This window comes from Monopterus albus, unplaced genomic scaffold (assembly GCF_001952655.1).
Source record: "Monopterus albus unplaced genomic scaffold, M_albus_1.0 scaffold284.1, whole genome shotgun sequence".
NCBI classification, from domain to species: Eukaryota; Metazoa; Chordata; class Actinopteri; order Synbranchiformes; family Synbranchidae; genus Monopterus; species Monopterus albus.
This window is the reverse complement of record NW_018128164.1, coordinates 322,861-344,176: the sequence shown is the minus strand read 5'-3', so window position 1 is coordinate 344,176 and position 21,316 is coordinate 322,861. Positions and strand designations below refer to the sequence as shown.

At 40.5% G+C, this 21,316-nt stretch overlaps 3 protein-coding genes across 8 annotated transcripts in view; 2 read left to right on the top strand and 1 right to left on the bottom strand.

Moving 5' to 3' along the window:
- The first annotated feature begins 1,988 nt into the window (after positions 1-1,988).
- On the top strand, positions 1,989-3,723 carry LOC109973210 (dexamethasone-induced Ras-related protein 1-like). Its single transcript, XM_020622620.1, has 2 exons — positions 1,989-2,356; positions 2,470-3,723. The coding sequence occupies exons 1-2, from the start codon at positions 2,086-2,088 to the stop codon at positions 2,991-2,993; spliced, it is 795 nt and encodes a 264-aa protein (XP_020478276.1). The 5' UTR covers positions 1,989-2,085; the 3' UTR covers positions 2,994-3,723.
- A 99-nt stretch (positions 3,724-3,822) lies between these two features.
- Positions 3,823-4,686, bottom strand: med9 (mediator complex subunit 9). The gene is made up of 2 exons (XM_020622621.1): positions 4,549-4,686; positions 3,823-4,352 (listed from the first exon to the last, which is right to left on the bottom strand). The coding sequence occupies exons 1-2, from the start codon at positions 4,629-4,631 to the stop codon at positions 4,136-4,138; spliced, it is 300 nt and encodes a 99-aa protein (XP_020478277.1). The 5' UTR covers positions 4,632-4,686; the 3' UTR covers positions 3,823-4,135.
- Positions 4,687-8,665: 3,979 nt separating this feature from the next.
- LOC109973208 (ubiquitin carboxyl-terminal hydrolase 22) overlaps positions 8,666-21,316 on the top strand; it is a 23,877-nt gene continuing 11,226 nt past the window's right edge. For 4 of the 6 annotated variants that reach the window (XM_020622616.1, XM_020622614.1, XM_020622619.1 and 1 more), the window contains exons 1-2: positions 8,666-9,225; positions 10,094-10,126. In XM_020622616.1, coding sequence (XP_020478272.1) covers positions 9,106-9,225; positions 10,094-10,126 — 153 coding nt within the window. In that variant the 5' untranslated portion in view covers positions 8,666-9,105. The remainder of the gene's footprint in view (positions 9,226-10,093; positions 10,127-21,316) is intronic. The other 2 variants (XM_020622618.1, XM_020622615.1) reach the window with 1 other exon arrangement.

Here is a 21,316-nt window from a genome sequence, read left to right as displayed (position 1 = left end):
GGCCTTGCTGGGTGAGCCATTCTGCACGTATCCTGTTACAGGCATCACTGGGAACATACTGGCTTTATTACTGACCAAAAATTATTGACCAGTAGTCAAGCTTGTAGCACAACCACCCTGGTTACACAAGACAACATTCTGATTGCATTAGGCAGAAAAAACCTAACATATACATTCCTGGTGGCTCTTACTTATCTGTGATGCCTCCTTGAGAGAAGATTATAAGATCACTTATAATCTGGTGAGCTTTGTTTTTAAGTTGAATTAATATTTTCAGCTGGTTGCATCTGCAACTTTCAGATTATTTTACTAGTCGTATTTACTATTCTCTGCAATTTCTGTTTTTATACAGTAATTTGAAGCAATTTTATTCTAAAAATTCTAAAAATGTAAATTGTATACACATTAAATATTTCAGTAGACTTTGACGCTGACACTCGGCAGCACAAGTAACGTGAATCAACTTTTACAAGTTCTCTTTTTCCACTGATTCACAGGTCAAACGATAAGTGAAAGGAGTTTGAGTCACAAACAGTGGGCTCTATTTTTAGACCATCTGTAGGGTACTTCAGTTAACACATGAGAAAGTCAATATAAACTGGATTAGATGGCTTCCAGACACCAGTTACACCCATGCTGTTCATCAGATGTAGTCTTTTTCCCCATTGTGACGTTTGTACATTGTTGCTTGCATTCGTGACATTTCGTCTGCGATGATAAACTTTTATTTTTAGAAGGTAACGAGGATAAATCCGTTATATAGCCTATTTTCTTGATCCATAAAAATGTTATAGGATCAAAATAATACCACTGCCAGTGTAACTGCTTCTACATGTATTGTGTTAATTTGATGTTGTAGTTTTAAGATTTAGAAACTCCTACCTGTTTATTCATCTGAAGTGGATACTGTTTTCATGCATTTCTTATATTGTGTTGTTATTAAAACAAGGTTTATAAGCTGCCCTTTGCCAGTCTCAATTAAAAATGGATTCAAATCCCAATAAAACATTTTTACCTTATATAAAATAAAATATAATGTAACTTGCCTGTTACTTTCCGTGAGACTTTCAGCTGTCCTTCTGATGAGGATCATGACAAAATATTAACCTTTACAAATGAGTGACAAGTTAAAAATACCAAATATCTTATATATAAATAAAACTGGGAAATGAATAGAGGATAATACCAAAATAAAATATTTTAAAACACAAATACAACATACAGTAATACACTGTACAGACTATTACATGACCTTCGGTTAGGAATATGAAGCACTTTAAAATGCTGACACATAAAGATGAGCATGTGGGATAACATTGGCAGTAAAACAATAATGCACAAACACGCGTTTTCCCTCCTCGACATGCCTTGTGTGCTTCTGTGTACTGCTGCGCCCCCTAAAGCTCTCCTGTCCTCATCCAGCTGCTTTTTTTTTAATGGAACATCCATTTAGGTTTATTAACTAACGGTGACTGAGAAAACATTGGCAGCCTGAGTTTGCAAGCAGTATGACCGCTGCTGGAGCTGCATGCAGCTCTACAGCGACCACAAAACAAACTAATAAATCAACAAAAGCCTAAAGTTAAAGGCTGTCCGGGTGCATGCGCCTATAAGTTAATGTTAGATGCACGTATGGTTTTGTCTAAATGTTAAAGTTTTTTTTATTTAATATAATGCACACACTACACGTGAGTATACTATTGCAATGTATCACCCGTTTGTTTTGGGATTTTAAAAACGGTAAATGATAATTTTGTAAGCAGTTAATGATACGTATATATGTATTAAACGATTGAACATTATATCTTAAATACACTCCCCAGTCTTTCTCGGTTTGTGTTGATGAGCAATGGACATGGCTGACGCACAAAAACAGAGTAACATTTGGGTCTTGCTCGAGATGTCCAAGCTGGAGCATGACGCATGACGCAAAGGAGGCGCGGCAAACATGTCCCATATATTGCCAGCCGCTGTCTGGATTCAGAGAGAGAGAGAGAACGAGGTCATACCTTTGCCTTCACTGGAGAGACTTAAAGCAATCTTTTGCCACAGCACCATCGACCGCCGGGTGCATCTGCTGCAAGTATGATTAAGAAAATGCCATCATCCGAAAACGAGTTCGACATACCGGCCAAGAATTGCCACAGGATGGTGATTCTGGGATCCACTAAAGTTGGGAAGACTGCCATCATTTCTCGGTTTCTGAACGAGAGATTTGACGACCAGTACACACCTACTATTGAGGACTTTCACAGGAAATTCTACAGCATCAGGGGAGATGTTTACCAACTGGACATTTTGGACACATCTGGAAATCATCCCTTCCCTGCCATGAGGAGGCTTTCAATACTTACTGGTGAGTAAAGCTTTTAAAGCCCGTTCAAACCTGTCACACTGTTTTCTGCAGAGGTCACTATTGCATTGTTGTTATTATCTAGTATTGACCGTGTGCTTTCTTATGTTTTGCAGGTGATGTGTTCATCTTGGTGTTTAGCCTGGATAACAGAGACTCTTTCCAGGAGGTGCAGCGCCTGAAGCGCCAGATTTATGAGACCAAGTCTTGTCTGCGAAATAAAACCAAAGAGAACGTGGACGTCCCGCTGGTCATCTGCGGCAACAAGTGCGACAGAGACTTTTATCGTCAGGTGCAGGAGGACGAGATCGAGCAGCTCGTTGGTGGAGATGAGCAATGCGCTTACTTTGAAATCTCGGCAAAGAAGAACACCAACGTAGACCAGATGTTTCAGACTCTCTTCACTATGGCCAAGTTACCCAAGGAAATGAGCCCCGACCGTCACTGCAAAGTTTCTTTGCAGTGTCGCGAGGTTCTCCACAGAAAGTCCTTCAGAAACAAGAAGTGCAAGGATGGGAACGCATACGGGATTGTGGCGCCCTTTGCACGGAGACCCAGCGTGCACAGTGACTTGATGTACATAAGAGAGAAAGCTGCGGGGGGCAGCCAGGCCAAAGAGAGAGGCTGCATCATATGCTGAGATTTATTTATATATATTATATTATTATTTTTTCGCCAGAGTGCAAAGAGACTGTGAGCCTTTCCAGCCGTCCTGCATACAGGGCTCATGAGCTCATAAGCGGCAGACTTCAGCACCTGAGGTGACAGTGACACTGTGATCCAAACTGGGCAGAGACACAAGCAAGTGGCTTAACTGTTAGGGCCATCTCTGTAGCGATGCAGTAGATACTCTGAAAACGCTGTAAAACATGCCTCTGCATTAGTTTGCAAAGAGAAAAATAGTTTACATTTTGCTATTTTTTCCACACTTGATGGAATTTGAATGTTTGCTGCATTATGAACAAATCTGATGATGAATGTGTATTTATTATGCAAATGTCAACTTTTCCGTAAAAAAGAAAATAAAACAACTTTTTAGATTTATATGTTGTCTTCCTCTTCTCTCTCCTTTCATGGAGGTTACATGAAACACTGCACAGCCTGCACAGTACAAGTCTCTGAACATTTCATTCAGTGTGAAAAATGTCAGTATTAAAACATTTAATATCTGTCACTCCTTACATAAACAACTGACATACTTGAGAGACAACCCAAGCAAACACTGTTTAAAGCACTTTCACTCAGTTTGATCTTTTAACCATTTTAGCCCTGTGTCACCAGCTGTTAAATGAGGATATAGAAATAGAATTATTGGATTCTTAACAACCCTAAATCCCCTTTCCGTGTATCCATGTCTACAAACACGATGAACAGTGACTGCAAATACTCATACATACGTAATTAAAGATGAAGGCTATGGGTTTAAATGTGTAGGATACAAGTTGCATACAGTCATTGCATTAAGCCAATTCGTTCTTAATCAGTTCCCTTTATTGCAACACAATAGCCTGTTACACGATATAAAAGCGACACACAAATAAACACCTAATAAAATACCACATAGCCAGGTTTTTAATGATACTAACACAAAAACGACAAAACATGATGTTCCAAAACATCTTTTACTGCGATGAAACGTAACGTTAGTCCTTGTTCGGTTGGAGATTAATCCCGTATTTCTGAATCTCGGGTTCCTCTGCTCCACTGGTTAGAATGTAAACAACAAGTCCCTCCTGGACCTCGACTGCCTCTCTGTCTTTCTTTGGTCTGTCTTCATTGTCATTATGCTTTCGGAGCGTCAAACATGCACAGACTTTTGTATTTCTGTAGCAACTGGTTCTTGGTACGGACCTGCTCCCGGAGCGTGGCCAGCTGCTGCTGCTGAGCCAGCGGACTACTATCTATCCCAGGCATGTTGGAGATCTGCTCCCGAGCCTCCTGGATCTTTGTCTTCAGTTTGGGCAGTTCTTGATGGATATCCTGGCTGTCCTTGTCCATGCTTAAAAAAATAATACTAAAGTCAAAGGTGAAGAAGATCACAAGCTATTATTTTGGACATTTAATGCTACACTTTCAAGTAATTGTAGCTGCCATAACAACGTTAGCTTAGCTAACACATTAGCAAGCTTAGCAACTCCACCAAAACGACTGCTTAAGACAAGTAAAACATATGATGTCAAATATAAATATCTCACCATTTAATAATATCATGAACTAAAGGTAGCAAAGAGTAATCCTCGCCGCCTTTCTCTAGCTTCGCTTGAGCTACGGCCATCATAGTTTCCTCTTTCAGGCGCAGGTTGTTTACGTCATATAACACACAATGACGCCAACACGCATGAGACGTAGCCTACATAAATAGTTAATATAGTATAAATACAGAATAAATAAAAATAATTGTTTTTGATTCGAAGACTAATCATTTCCAAAATATCATATGTGTGATTACTTAATCTGTAAAGCAGCATCTACCAGAAATTCGTCTCCCAGGGTAGGTTATAATGAAAATGTCTAGATGTCATTATCTCGGGGCATTAAGGCATTATCTCACTTTATAGATTTTGTTGACATCTGAGTGCATCCCTATGTTTTTTATAAAATTATGATTTAGAGTTTTATTGTCTTTAAAAAACACAAGAGTGCATAGGAGGGTTGCTGGTATGTGGTAGTTGCTGATATTTTATGGCCTTTTAATGGATTAGTTTTTCTTTCTCAATCTTCTAGTCCTTTTATACCTTTAATGAATTTAGTGAAAAATGGTTACCAGAATATTCTGTTTGCATTATCCATCTCATACAAAATCCACTTAATGTGAAAACAATGGCAAGCAGGATTAAAATCAGTAAAAAAAAAAAAGCTAAAGGTGCAGTGGTTTGGTTTGGGAGGCAGACAGGCAGACACCCTCTCTACCTCTAAGATTAGTCTTAAAACTTTCCTTTATGAGCTTAGAGTTAAGTTGGTATTTAGGTGGCATGGTGGTAAAGTGGTTAGTGTTGTCAGTTCATAGCAAGAAGCTTCTGGGTTTGAGCCCCAGATGACTATGTGTCTTTCTGTGCGGAGTTTGTATGTTCTCCCAGAGATGTATGTTACTGATGAGCTGTACCAGCCCCACTAACTTCCCTGGTTTTTGCTTGTTTGTGTCCTGATGTTTTTCATATGGCTACCCATCAAGAGCCTGGTTCTGTCAGAGGCTTCGTCCATTAAAGAAAGTTCTTCCTTCTCACTGTTGCCAAGTGCTTGCTCAAGGGGTATTTGTTCAGTTTTTCTCTACCTTAAAGTCTTGACCTTACTATGTACATATAAAGTGTCTTAGGATGGTTTTATTTTGAGATTTACTGCTATAAAACACATTTAATTGAAATTTGAATAGAATTGTTTAAATTCTGGTTCCTAACAAATTCCTAAGTATGAACTTAAGGAATGAAACACAAGCCTCTTCCTGTAAAACATATCATGCTTAAAGTAAACTAATGCTTAATGACTAAAAAGGAAATTTTACATAACTGCTGGTCTTGGGTGACTTCAGGACACTTCTAGTGTAATCTCCCCATAGCACTCCCCAGGGGCTGGCCATGCTCCATCCAGCCTATGCGTGATGACGTGAAAGGGTCAAGCAGATGTCTCACCTCACAGCTTCTCTGGCAGATTGCTGGAAGAATGCAAATGTCCATCCGGATGTTCTGTGGTCTAATCTTAGCATGCTTCTCTATAAGAAAGATAATCTAGCACCATCAGCCATTGGTGCTGTTCATCATTAAATTTGAAATTTAAGAAAAGACTAACTTTTCTTAATTCAATATTGAGTTTATTAAATATATTAAACACTGAGGATTAAGGATAGTTACTGTCAGATTGCCAGTACAAAACAAAAGCTTTATTTGATGTGGAATTTTTCCCATCATGTGACGTCTGAGACAGTAGAAATTACTCAGAAAGAATTTTTAATCAGCCATATTTATCAGTACCAAAGAAAAAGTAGTCATTTCATTTTATTCCAAAGTCAATTTACTATAATTTAGCTGCAGAAATTTTATGTCTGCTTGCTCAATTTTTTTGTCCAGGAAGTGACCTCTCAGTCAAAACTGAACATCTGTATGTGCATCATTCTTCTCAGAACTGTCTGTGCTACTAGATTATCACCACAACTAGCTCCTATTCATCTGTGTCTGTTCAGGTATTCACATTTCATAGAAAGCTGGGGTTCAGTTCCATGGATCCTTGATGATTTCGTGGTTCTCTCAGCCTCTTTGGTGCATTAATTCAAACTATACTGTTCAAAGCTTGTATAACTCCTTTGCAGTAATTAGACAGTTAAAAACTGTCAGCAAATGTGTGTGTGTTCTTGTGCATGCTATATTGTGAGGATCAAAAAATTACTTTTTACTACAGAGTGAGGACATTTTTGCCTGTCCTCACCTTCTGAAACACCTTTATGAGGGTTAAGACATGGTTTTAGGTTTCAGATTAGAATTAGGTTTGGTTAGGTATAAGGGTAATGGTTAGGTGTTAGGCATTTAGTTTAGTAAGCTCTGGTTCTGTGAAAAAGTGACATTTATCACTGTAATTAATAGTATTGATGTTATGTACATTTCATCTTATGGTTTCACTTAATTCCACCTGGACAAGTCAGAAATAATTCATAAATAAATTTGACTAAATTTTCCTGAACACCACAGTGTTGATTAATACACAACTAACTCCATCAAAATAAACAATGAAATGTGAACATGCTATTCTGAGATATCCACCAATATGCTGAGAGCCTTTCCCTAAAACCTCCAACTGTCAAAGACAAGAGGAGCTTTTTTCCTCAATTCAGTCCATGATGACTTTGATGAGACAGAGGCTGACTGAAGTTTAACACAGACCTGCTGCATCTCTGCCATGCATGGAACAGTGAAAGTGACCATTACTGATTAAAAAGCATAGTCTCAAAGGTCACAATAAAGTGTGTTATTGGCAATCATATAGATGCATCGTGTTTTTCTGTACTCATTGTCTAATTGCATAGTGTTAGTTGTTTCATTTTTTGTGCAGAGAGATGCGAGAGATATTAGACTAAACGTGATAGTAAAAAAGCAGTGAGTGAGGAAGTTGAAGAACTGTACAAACATTTCCCAAGTTTTAAATACTGGAAAATTTCCTCCTGATGGCTCAAAATATAAACTGTTCAGATAACTAAACCTATACTGCCCCCAAGTGCCAAGGTGAGACTGTAACATTAAATTTATTCTACAAACATCCATCCATCTGTAATCTATACCACTTATTCCTGAACAGGGTCATGAGGGAGCTGGAGCCAATCCCAGCTGACAGTGGGCAAGAGGCGGAGTACACTCTGGACAGGTCACTGGTCTATCAAAAAAAAACAAAAAAACAGGTCTACCTTTTGTTCACAGTAACAGGGTTATCAGCATGGATTTGTGACAAATAGGGGTATTCTTAAGAAGAAACTGAAGACTAAACTTGAGTCCTTTATAACTACTTCCACACATTTCCTGCTACCAACCAAAGACAAGTAGACAAAAAAACATATATAGCATATTGCATTAAAGGCCATTGCCTTGTGCCCAATTATAGTTGTGTTCACAAGTTGCTCACTCTAGTGTGACCATTATGTTTAATCACACATACCCTATATACTTTTTAATATTCTGACCTGTGCCAGGGGATTCTTAACACCAAGGGTCTTGGCTTTATGCTCCCTAATGTCAGGGAAGCTTCCATGGGCTCTGGTCTGGCTTGCTTTTAATCCATCCACGTTTCATGTAACCATGTTGACTTGAAGTAGTTTTGTTTATGTTGGTGAATACACATATACATCTTATAACCACTAGGTGGTAGGCTTTAATTGATGATACTAAAAAGGCCAAACTTTTACTAATAATACTTCAACCTGGTACCAGAATTTTTTGTTGATGTTGAAATTTGAATATTTCGATTATTTTATAGGCTACTTGTCACACACGCAACTAAATTGCAATCATAAACAGATTCTTGTCTCTGCGCAAAGAAAATTATTAATTACTTGCATCCGTTAGACAGATGAATAACATTTTTACACAACAGCAATCAACAATGAATGACATAAGGTGGGAGATAAAGCAGCTGGGTTCCTATGGGCAACACGCCTATTTCAGAAAAAGCATGCCCAGCTTTGCACCATTCAGAACAACGTTGTAAATTTTTGGGTCGCTTCTTTATGCCAGACTCTCCTGGATGGGAGGTGCTTTTTTCAAAGCAACGTCATCGTGGCATCCCGTGGTTTAAATCCAAAATTCAACCATACGGAACGCACCAGGTACAAAAGCAAGCGCATCCAACGTGCTCCAATTGCTACGTATGACGTATAACGTCTTTCTACTGGCAAATCATGGTGTACGCTGGGCGGGCATTGTAAAGCTGTAGTTGAGTGTTAGCAGGCTAACTAGAGAAAGAAAGCTAACTAATCGTGAGAGTGGATGTGTAGCTGACGTTAAAGGAAAAGGCAAATGTCAAAACAGCAAGGGGAACAGAACATTTAGTGAAGTGATAATTCTGTTAGATGATTACATGAACAGATCTATAGCCTGTTCATCAAATACCGTGTTTGTCAGATGTCCGAGGAGCATTTTGGATACTACATCGATTGTCCCGTTTCCAAACGGAAACCATTTCTGGACAGACAGTTCGTGTTTGCTAGCTAGCTAAGTGAATTATCCAGGAGACTTTTCATTGTCACCTAAAAACACAGACTGAATGTTTTGTCTGTCATGAGTCCGGCCGGGTGCTCCCATGTGAACGGTTATAAGGTGGATAATTGGAAACAAAATCTTCGAGTCATATACCAATGCTTTGTTTGGAGTGGTACTGCTGAGACCAGGAGACGCAAGGTAAAAACACAGGAACTGTAACGTTAGTTTCAGAAACAAGAGTGAACTAATTTAAATGTGGCACAGACAGACACGGAACTGGAGTGCAAGTGATGTCTCACATGAAGCACAATCACTGAACAGGTTGAACAAAATTCTGGTCTTTCAGAAACTGTTCTCTTGCTGTAGTAATGTTGCTAGTTGTAGAGCTAGCCGGTAAGTTAGCTTGCAAGGACTGCTGAGAGTGGTTGCTTGTTTGCTATTTTCACTGCAACACTTAACTCATCGTTATAAGTTCAAACAATTATTATTCATTTGTTTTGGTGCGAGTCAGTCCGCCGGGTTAGCCGAACAGTTCTGTATAGCTGATGCTTAACAATTAGCTGGATGGCTAAACTTGGGTCTGAGGAGAGCTGTGACCATGGGCTAAACATTGCCACACCAAATGGACCCATGCATTGTCTCTTCCCACACGCACGCACGCACACACACTGGGACCACACATTAGCGATTCTCCCCGGGGCATCCCAGGCCAATGTCTTTTTAGCACTGATCATTTGCTGACAAGTTTGGATGCTGGGGCATGAGCTCATTGCTTTATAGCCAACATCTTTTTTGGCTCCTCTCACACTTGCTCGGCCTACACAGCTTCGAATAGCTCTCTAAGATGTGATGTCATCACTGGACTGTGTTGCAGTTTCTCTCACACCCCCACCCTTTCTCTTCATTGTAGTCAACTTCAACTTGTGTTTTATTGTTGTATGCCATAATATTAATTTTGAAAAACCTAGAATCATCAGTTTCACTGTACATTGGCAACATATTTCTTGTTGCTTGGACATTGTCACACAAAATACCTGCTTCATTTTATGTTGTTTTGATAAAATAGGTGCCTCAGAGTGATGCAGCATGGACAGAGCTGGTGAGTTGATGCTTATTCTCTCCTCATCTTCACTGACATACTATAGGTAGTTCAGATGAATGACGAGCTGGCTTGCTTTCTCTCCTTTTGCTCACCTACCTTTGTGCCCCAGTGCCTAATCACTGAATGGACTGAATTTTACATGCAATCCTTTGTAGCGGAAGTTGGGCTACCTGGTGGGAGGGTGGACTGAACAAAACAGCCTAAAACATAGCTTAGTTACATTACCTGCACATCAAAGCAAATAGCCTAGCACAAAATGGGTGATGACTCTTGCTTATACAGTGTTATACTGACATGCTTTGGTTTGAGCACAGTGCTCACGTTGTCTTTATTAATGGATTTCTCACCCCGAAGTACATCAGAGTTAAAATGTGCCAGAGTATCTGACAATGTATGAGACCTGTTCTAAAAGGTTTTCAGACAAGTGTAGTGGGTGACACTACGTCAGTGAATGTCGTCTTCTACTATGTGCTTCTCATACTCTACCCGAGGAATGCAATCAATGGGAGCTGTCAAGGAAGACTGGTGAGGGGTGCGTTCTTTTGTTACTTTATGGTTATTTACAGTGTTGTACCCAACCCCCTAGACATATTAAGCCGTTGCAAACCAGACTTGTCGGTTACTTTTAGCAGAACCATTTTCGTGTTGTTTTTGACTGTGTCACTCTCACAACCATTCGAGCCAACCTCACATGGGACAGTGCATCAGCAACAGCCACCACTTTTCACCTTAGATATACCTCTGATTAAAAACTCCTGTCGCTTCCTTGTAGAGAGGAATACAGGGTTTGAAGGGCATAGTGAAATTTCTTTTTGCAGTTTTTCTACCATGACCTGTACTTGATGGTGTGCCACACAAAGGAGGCTCACTAGCTGTTAGTCCTCAAGGATAGATGACACTCTCAAGAGACAATTTTACATTGTGACCTTTTAAGGTTGTGCTGTTGTGAGCAGTTTTCTGTGCACTTTACTGTACACTTTAAAGCTGTTATTGGTAATCTCAGACTTGATTGATTTGCATTTTTATGCTTTGCCCATGCCATCTGTCAGTGCAGTTTTTAATCTAGAAATGAGCACCACTGCGTTCTTCTCCCATACCACTGCGTCACAATACACCTGTGGCCTTTGAATGTTTAAGTAATCATTCATAACTGACAGTTGGCCTTGTAACGTTTCTGTCATTGAAAAATTCCTGTGTAATACCAGTATAGTGTCTAATAGTGATATTTAAAATAAATAATTACTTATATTTTAGACTGTAATGAAGATCAAGCCTTAAGAGTTGTTTGACAAATAACCTTTTTTTCAGTTTTGCTTTTGAAAGCCATCCTTTTAGCCTTGCGATTTTGTTGTGTAACAACTGTCAAACATCTCAAGCGGTGTGTACCTAGTGGTCCTGCTCTGCCCATGTAGAACCAGACACTGAGGGTTCAGGTGACTGATATAGAGAAAAAGGAGATGTCAGTGGCTAACTGGGGCATTTTCTCTACTGCCTAATTGCAACTCAGGATGGTTATATTGGAGTACGAGTCTCATGCTTTATACCCCCATCACCAAGCCTGTTTACCACCTAACTCATCTGAGACGCAGATGAAGTGCTGCTCCAGCAGTACACATGCGGTGTATTTATATGAGATGAGAGATGAGAGATGAGACAAAATTGGATTTTTTTTCTATCTGAATTATGGGTTAACTAGCTATGACTCCTTTAGCATCCCATCCTACTATCTTAATATTGTGAAACAGATATACAAATTGTGCATCTGTCCATGCTCTGTTGAAATGGCTATTTGAATAGATGACAGTTGCGTTAAGGGGGACTGAATATCGGCATGGGTAATGAAACAAATGCTTATCATTGCACTGGTTACTGCACATTAATCTTACAGCAGCATAATGGTGGCAAACCAAGGGTAAGCGCTGTTGTAAAAGAAGCATAGAGGGAAGTTGAATTTGATGGCTGGGTGATAGAAAAGATGCATTTTCACCTTGTGTTTGGACCTGGTTTCATTAGCCAGTGCTTTTATTTTTTTTGTAAATCACAGATTGCTCTTTTTACCTCCTCTTTTTTCCTTGTTGCCATTTTTAATTTCTGTAGTCTGTTCTCAGCAGCCTTCCTCCAAGCTGTCATCCTCTCTACCTCAAGATAAAATCAATTCCCAGACGATGTGCAGGAGCCTGCTCACCTGCACTGAATGCGCAGTTCAAAGCTCATGTGGGTAATTGCAGAATAAAAAACATAGCAAAGAATTTCCAGAGATAACACTCCAGCCTAGTGTGTTTTTGGATTTCCTGTCTTTTATTAGGAGACATTAGGATAATAGTTCTTTTGGCATATTAGTACTTCATGAAATGCCCCATTATCTTAGGGTGAGCATGTAGGATTACACTAACATGAGATTGTGTACTCTGGAACTGGCACACAAGTGTCATCTGAAAACTATAAATAGATAAATTCAACTTAGTGACAAATCTGACATTAGATTCCTTCAGGTCCTTATGTGTAAACGCGTCTTAATTGTCCTCTGTGCACAAACGCCAACAATAACAATCATTTAATAGCTTTATATGACACAAGTACTTCATGCAGAAAACAGTTAAATACAAGTTCAGCCCAGTAAGGGAGACAACTGTCTCAAACAAGTATACAATACTGTTTCTCTTTGGTGTTAACAGCATTAAATCCAGACTAATAGCTCTCACAATTTTTCTTTTAGTGCTTAAATTTTGTTCTTAACCGAGGCGCCCTACGTTGTCATTTAGCATAAAGGTTCTGACCGGCTGTGCCACATAGCTAGAGGGGCTACACCCAATGTAGACTGCCAGTTTGTGTCATGTAACCAAATCCACTGCTTTCAGATCGCAGAGAAGGAGCTATTGTTACTTTCACCAAGGGTGGGGGTAATGTTTTTGCCAGCATTTGTTTCTTTGTTAACATCATAACTTGATAGGTAATGAATGGATTGAATTCTTTTTAGAGGTAGAGTATGGAACACTTCATTAGTTTTTGGTGCTGATAATTTACAGATACAGGAAATTTTAAAAATGATTATTCACCTTTGTGAGTGCTGGAAAGGCTGCTGACTACTGTATGTGAGCCCTCTTGTGGCTATGCTGCTGAGCACTCCGAGCACATATGGAACCAAAGCCCTGGCTTAGTGACAGCTGCAGGACTGGTATTATGCCATTTTATAAAGTTTTGACATATTGTTCAGGTGACAAAGTAACCCCTTAGATTGAGAATATGTGGTCAGTCTATCCAAGTAATGCCAATTTAGAAATGTTTTCGGGGGTGTGAGTACCCCCTATTATCTGACTAAGCTAGCTCTATTAGTAGGCAGCTGCATCTGGTTCAGAGCATAGTTGTCTGTCGGCGAGGACGCCGGTGTTCCAGATGCGCACTGTAGCTGCGTTTCCACTGTCAGAACCTAAACAACAGTACACCCCATGCTTTGCTTAACTGTCACTCGACATAACCTCACGGGTTGATGCGAACTGTTCTACTTTGCTTTTCCACTGTCTTGGTCTCTGTTTAGAGGAGAGACGGGCTGTGTTCCTCTCACACACTCACAGCTGAGCAGAGGACATAAGGGATTACTCCATAGTTCAACAAACCTGGTAATGTGAACAGTTTATCAAACAGCTCTAAAACAAGGAGAACACAAATTTGCATCACTGTGACGTCTTCACCGCTTTGCCCGCGGTCCAATGCTGAAGTCTCCATTTTACCCCTAATCCAATGACTGAATATCTGTAATGTCTATTGTTTTTTTTTTTTTTGAATAACGTTTAAACTGATAATGATGTCAGCATCACTCCAAATGCCAGCAGTAGGTTTTTGTGGCCAAGCAATCATGTAACGAGGGTCAAACTATCATGGCAGTAGTGCTTTTATGGCATAATGGGGAAACTGAGTTTCCCCTTGGTGGAGGTTTGCACTCTCTGAGTGCTGTCTAGTTCTTATCTGCTTCCTGGGTCCTTACATTTTTGACTCCTCTCTCTCAAGCTATTACAGCTTGTGGTATTTAGTGAGCAGTCGTCTCAGTACAGCACACGAGTCTTAGTGTGCTTTTGTCTGAACAAGTTCCTGATGTTTCGCTCTTAATTTAGATTCATCATGCAACAGATTGCCAAGTGCCATTTAGGCTGATTTGCAAGGAAGGATGTCAGCACAACTCGCAGACAGAAATCTGCTCAAGTTTGTTTAATTCCTTTTTAGGTCCTCTTTTAGTGTGAATATTTGTGAAGGTCATGGTCTATTTACTATGAGTAAAAGGAGGTTCTTTTCTAAAACACTTCAGCCATGGAAGAAGGAATCTGTCATGCAGTTAAACAGGACTTATTGTCTTAGGTTGAGTGGATCTTGGATGAGATGAAAGCAGGGGTAGGTGGGGCTGGCAGTATTTTACAACCATGACTACTACGAAGGATTAGCTGTCGCTTTGATTGAAGCGGTAAGGGTCGTGATTAGAGAGCTGACTGCACTCTACCTTCTTTTTAATCTTCAAGCTTTTGATAAATCATATCTGATCAGAACACCCCCCCCACCCCAAGCAAACATGAACCCTCTTTTAGCTTGTAATTACGAAAGATTGAAGAGATATTGTTTGATAGATGTTGCTGGGAATTTCAGAGGTAAGAAAATGGTTCTGTTTTCAAGGATGAAGCACATCTTTTTTTTGCCCCCTCCTACTTTGCACACATACAAACACAAAATGCACTGATGTACAGCCCGTCCCAGAGAGCTGCTGATTCGTTCGCTGAGAGTCAGATTGTTCTTCATCACATCATAGGCCAGCTCCCTGACTCATCAGCATATGCTTGTAGCATCAGAATCCATTCCTCCAGCCTCTTCATAGCACTCCTCTCCTCTCACTCCCACACTGCTTCTTCCTCCTTTGTTTGCTTTCACTTTTTGCTATTGGCAACCCTTGTTCAGCTCATGATTATTGTTGCCTCTTTATTATCCCGTTAAATTTGTAAAAAAAAATGCTTGTAATTATTAAGGGATGGGATTGATAACATTTTATTGAAGCTGAATCCGGTTTCAAATACACTTTTTAAACCCGAATTGTTTCAAATCCCTTTTTTTGTCGAGTAGTTTTAATCTACCATTTTTATTTCACTTAGCCCAGTAGCAAAACAAGCATCAGTGTTTTTATGTAACACAGCATATACTATATAACACAACAATCTCTAGCATTAATACCACACTTGGTAATTTCAGTTGTGATTTGTGCACCTATTACCAGATGAGCATAATTGACACTATCAGAAACTACAGTGATTAAATAGCGAACTTAAACCATGGACATTCTGTGTGAAGGGTGGTAGAGCTTTCAACATGTTTTATTACCACTCTGATATTCATTAATCTTGCCCTGACTCATTTTTCCTTTTGCTTTATTTGCTTATCAGTGGGGGAACTACTCAGCAGCTGCAGAAGCCAAATCAGCCTAACCTGTTTTGGCAGATATTTAAACAAAAGACGCCGTTCCCCCTTCATCTTCAGTACTCTCCTGCAAATATTGCATTTTGAAGTTGTTGTGCTGGATTTAATAGGATTTACTGGTCGAAGAGCTTAATGAATCCATAAACTTGGATCAGGATCCAAAATGGATATTGGAACCCGTTCCTAGCATTGTTTAGTCTTTGATAATTATAATACATGCTACAGTGTTAAATTACTAAAAGCATTCAATGCGTTGTTAAACTAGTACACTGAAATATCCTTTCTCATTCACAGAGATTTGCCTCTGAATTTTTGGATCCCATGAAATGTATAGCCAAGCCTCTAATCTTCTCATTTTCCCCTCTTCTTTTTCTCATCCCCCGCCTCATACACAATACTCAGTGGGTTGGGTGATGTCATATGTTGGTTTCTGGCCCTCATCCAGGCCTATTTCCTCCATATCTGTGCGTTTTCTGTCACTCCCAGGTTTCGTCTAATGTGGCTTTTGGTGTGTCAGTCACTGTGTCCTTGGCTCCATGAGTCAGACTAAACAAATGACAAGGTTTATAATCTTTTCCCAGAATTATTGCAGGCATGGTGTGTCACCTTGTGCTGTCCCTTTGACATGCTTTTTCTTCCTGCTTTCTGAGTGCGCTGGGTGTGCTGTGCCTTTGTGCTTTCCATCCTTGCTATTTATTTCTAATCAGAGATGTTAAAAGAAAGGATATACTTTGTCACAACAGTTTTGTTGTGCTATTGACTGAGAATTTGGTCTCTAAATATGCTTTAGAAATATTCAGTTATGGAGCAATCCTGGACAAGTACATATGACCCTGACATGGGCCCATTGGTGAAACTGGTGGTAAAGGAGATGGGTGGGGATGCTACGTGAGGCCGTTAAGTATCGGTGTTAAACTTTACATTGTTGTTATAGTGTAATATGGTATGTGCATGTGACCATGTACACTTATTAGGCTTAGTAACTTTTAGTCTTAAATTAGAAAGTGTGTGTGACTGAGGGTGAGCATGAGTTTGCATTTTGTTGATGCTCATCTCTGTACAAGTGGCATCCAGCTCTGCTCTCAGCCCCTCCTCATCCGACAGCTTCTGTTTGACTGATCCCCTCATCCATCTCTCTCTACCATTTCTCTTCTTTGCCTTCTCTTGAGCTGGAGGCGGTACTTCTCATTTGACTGTCCAACAGACTCTGAAAAGACATTACTGCTGCAAAGCATGCTGGTCATGGCCTGACCCAGCCAGTGAGGCTGCTGTCCAGCCCTCCCTTAACACAACCATCTGGCTAATGAGCTGTCAGTCACTCTCCAGGGGCCAACCAAGCCCACAACCAAGAAAGGCAATCAATCTCTTCTAGTGTGGATTCTCAATTATTTCCTTTTGTTAAAACCTTGGACCCATATGACAGCTTTTCTTGGCATTTTGTCTGAAAATGGTTCTCTGTCCTTGTGAAAAGAGTAAAGATTGGGGCATTAGACCATTGCACAATAATTTATTATTTGGATCTGCTCACTTATAAAGACTTCGTAATGCTCTGATATCCCCACCGGGCCTCTGTTCTGTAGGTAATGCTCATAGGTTTTTATGGAGGTAATGCTCAAGGCTCTGTGGACCCTGATTGGTACCATGGGATAAAGAAGAAATCAGTGTGTGATGTGATGAGATTTTAGTCCTGGGGGACCATTCACAAGCTCTGTGCTGTGGGTGTCAGTCACATGAACAGTCTCTCTTCAGTGTGTGTGCTTTTGTTAGAATAAGGTGTTTGTGAGCATCTGGTAACTGCAAGGTTTGACAAATGATCACACAGCCCTTTGTTAAGCTAGAGCAAGACTGTTAACCATCTGTGCAGAGAGGCACAAATCACAGACACATAACCCTCTTGCTGTACATGTTTGTCAGTGTTTTTTACTTGGTGATTGTTTTTGTTTTTTGCAGCCTTGGGTCTGTCTCCACATGTGTGCGTTGGATAAATGTTGGTGTCTTGCTCTTGTTTACTGGGACTTTCTACAATGAATCATGATTACCTTTTGTGTCAAGGCTGGTTTCTAAGCATATGTGTTTGATTTGTATTCCACTAGATTGTCTCTGACCATGTTGGGATAGACTCAGGTAGCCAGTCTTGGACCAAATCATTCTTTCATATCACAGTGCTAGTTAGACACCAAGCTGTAGCATAAACCATCATTTTTCACTGTACTTGTGTGAGTGAGAACCTTTCTGCTGCCTTTTCGTTTTGCTACCACTCTCTTATCTCTGAAATTGAGAAACGAGACATGGGTGATCTTAACCAGATTCACACATGTATGTTTTTCTAGGTTCACCACAGGTTGTGCAAACCTTGCTTTAATCACACCAACCTTTACGCCTTGCACAAAACCCTGAAGTCCACTGGCTGCCAGTATTTCAGTTTAGTTCCACTCTATCCATATTTTATTCAGATTTATTTATTTTCCTGTAAATGGCAAAAAGCTAGACTCCATAGGCTGGGACTAAGGGTTTAGTTATAAAGTCCTTGTAGCGGTGTGACAGTATGAGGCCAAACTACACACACTGACAATCCCTCATCTCTCCCACAACTCGGATTCATTTGATTGAAGTGGGAATACATTCAGCATGCCATTGTTAACAAAGGTTACAATAAGCTGATGGAAGTGAAAAGAGAATATTTTGTGCATCTCTTGGGCTGCTTACTGAGAATGCATATTGCCGGTCAGGCATTGTCATGTGGAGATAGTGGGGGCAGGGTAGGGTAACGACATCATCCTGCCAAGGCATTGGCAGGCTGCAGCCCCATGGGGTCAGTCGGAAGCACGGTTCTGGAGCATCACTATCAGTCTGTTTCCCCAGCCTCCTTTGGCTGGTACATAATAACTACAAACTCAGAAAGAACTGTATGTACATAAGTGTGTGTGAGCTCATAGCAAATGGAAAGTAGTGGAGAGGTTCCATGTGACAGCCATGGTTAATTCTGTTGATGTGGGAGCATGTATGTGTTAAGAAGCATGCACTGGCTTTATGAGTGTGAAGCAGCATAGTGAGTCACTGTAGCCATGTGCTGTACTCTCTATTGACACCCTTCCCCCTCCCCAGTCTGTCCTTTACATTGCAGCAGTGGGAGTGTGCTCAGCAGAGGCAGACTTTTGTCCACATCATAATTATCATCACCATTGTCTCTCAGCGCATCACATCACCAGCAATATTTTTAAGATATGAATGCATTAACTTAAATGATGGTGCAGGGGTAATGCATCAGATTGAAAGAATGCAAGAGGAGGAGCTTAATGTGAAGCATGAATGTTTTTTTAGTTGGGTTTTTATTTATGGAGCTAGATCTAGAGCAATGGTAGGATTCATTTCTGTTGGACCTGGGCCATTGATAAGTGGTGGACACGGTCTTTGTGGACCCACAAAGCATGTAGTGCTATCTTATGAGCATGTTAAAGATGTAGTGGAGATTCATACATCCATTTAATTCCTTTCAGCATCTCCTCTGTCAGTCAGCATTTTGTACATTGGTGGGTCATTCCCTGGTCATAGAGCCCAGCCTACCTGACCTTCAAAAGTGCATCCCATATGGGAGATGCAGCCTAACACTACACTAACCTGAGCTTGCTACGTATCTGACACTTGTTCCAGTCACCTGAGCCAGTAGCTGATCAATAGTTAGTAGAACATTAAAAGGCCTGGGTGCAGAGGGATGCAGGACTGCTGACACCGAGGAATAGGCAGCCTGTGAACTGTGGTGAGAAGTAGAGAGCACAGAGAAGCATGGTGGGCTGGAACCAAGATCGATTTTCTGCCCACTAAAGGGATATTGAGGCAGGGGAGTGTGAGAAGGAGGGCAAGGTGTGGCACTGGCAGGGTTTCTTGTTTTTCAATGGCGCAACGGAGGAAGAGTGGTGTAGTATAGGCATTGAGATGCAACTGAAAACGTACATTTAAGATTTCAGATGAACTCGGCATACAATGTTTGGCCTGTCTTTTTACCTTCTGATAGTGCATGTAAGATTTCATTTAGATTATAAAACACAAGTCCTGCTAAACTCCTGCCTTTTTATCGTCTCTGTTTGCTTCCTTTTTTCAATTTCAGTGACACATGTTCTACCTTAAACAAACTTTAAGAGTCTGCAGATGTCAGTCTTGATCTTTTTTTCTTGTCAACACTGGTTTTCTTCTCTCTGTCCATCACTCATCATGCATCCATCTTGGAAAAGCCCCCCTCTATGTTTTGGTTCTGCCCCTTCTTGCATTTAGAGCTGTCTGGTTAAAAGACCAAGCTGAGTAAAACCAGAGCTTGGTGTCTGTGACCCTGAATAGCCCTTCTACTGCCATGTCATCACAATCTAGCCCACACCTACTAATGCTCAGCCGAAACACAGGCCTGTTTGTGAGTTTTGCAGGCCTATGTTGTCACAGTGTATAATATCATATCATATGATTAGTGTTTTATGTAACACCCGTCCCTAGCCTAGCACGATCCAAGTAAATGGGAAGTGAATATTAAATCATCTCTGTCTATATTATCTGGTCCTTAGAAGTGGAGGTTTGCACAGGGCTCTTATTTCATTGTTGCACCCTGCTTGTGTAGAACGCCCAATAATTTCTGGCCACAGATGAGCCATTCCAGTTCTGCAGAGATTCAGGACTCAGCAGAACCTTTTCTCTGCTCTGTCCCAAAAGGAAAAAGATACAGGAAATACAAGTTGTTCCTCTGTTTGTTACTAAAGTAAAACAAAAGAAAAAAAAAAAGCTGAAGCTTCAGGCAGCAGGAAACAATGGTGGCCAGAACTGATTCTGTGTTTTTTGTTGATCCTTATATCAAGAGATACCAGATGTTATAATGCCAAGTTTGAAGGCAGCAGTATTGGAGGTACTGTTAAGATATGGATGGGAGTTTCTTTAACCTTTTTGACTTTCAAACAAATTTCACAAAAAGCATCATATTCTCTTGATTAGTGAAGAAATGTGGGGACTTAATTTGACGGTGCAGTCGGATGCACACAGTATCTTGGAATACAAAGTATCACTGGCTGCCCACTTCCAGCCATATTAGACTGTTGTTGGGTGCTTTTTCAGTGAAACGTGCTGGACAGGTTGGGGTTATGTGGAAGACTTAAGAACTCTTAGACAGCTGTGGTTTTTTTAAGATTCAAACCTCACAACTTTCATTTTAGTCCCAAGAATTTGTGAAAGCGTTCACCATGTCTACACTTGTCTACCACACCGTTCAGTTTCTCTTTTCTCTCCCTACACAGTACGTTTGCGTACACACCCCTTACATACAGTATAACCTCCAAAGGAAATCAGAGCTGTGCTCCTCTGAGCCCCTGTTCTTTCCAGATTTGCCACAGACATCAGGCGTTCTACTGCACAATTTTGCCTGCTGCCTGTGAGTTTTCAAACCAGACACACACTCTCCAGCTGCTGCTGGTGTGTGCTTCAGACAGATACTGCTTGCCTCCTCTAGTGTGCCTGCCGAGCATTAAATCTCATCATGACCTGCGTGTGTTAGAGTGAAAGATTCAGCGTGGAAATATGTTATTCAACTGCATCAGATTTGTCAGCAGGCCCAGCAATCTTTATGCCTGTCTTCATATCAGGTGTCTTCAAGCACCATCTCTGTTTGTGTGATTGACTGGAAGATAGAATTTTCAGCTGCTGGGGAGTTTCACCTACTGCCTGTGTGCCACTTTACATTACAGCTCAGGGTTCTGTCCTGCT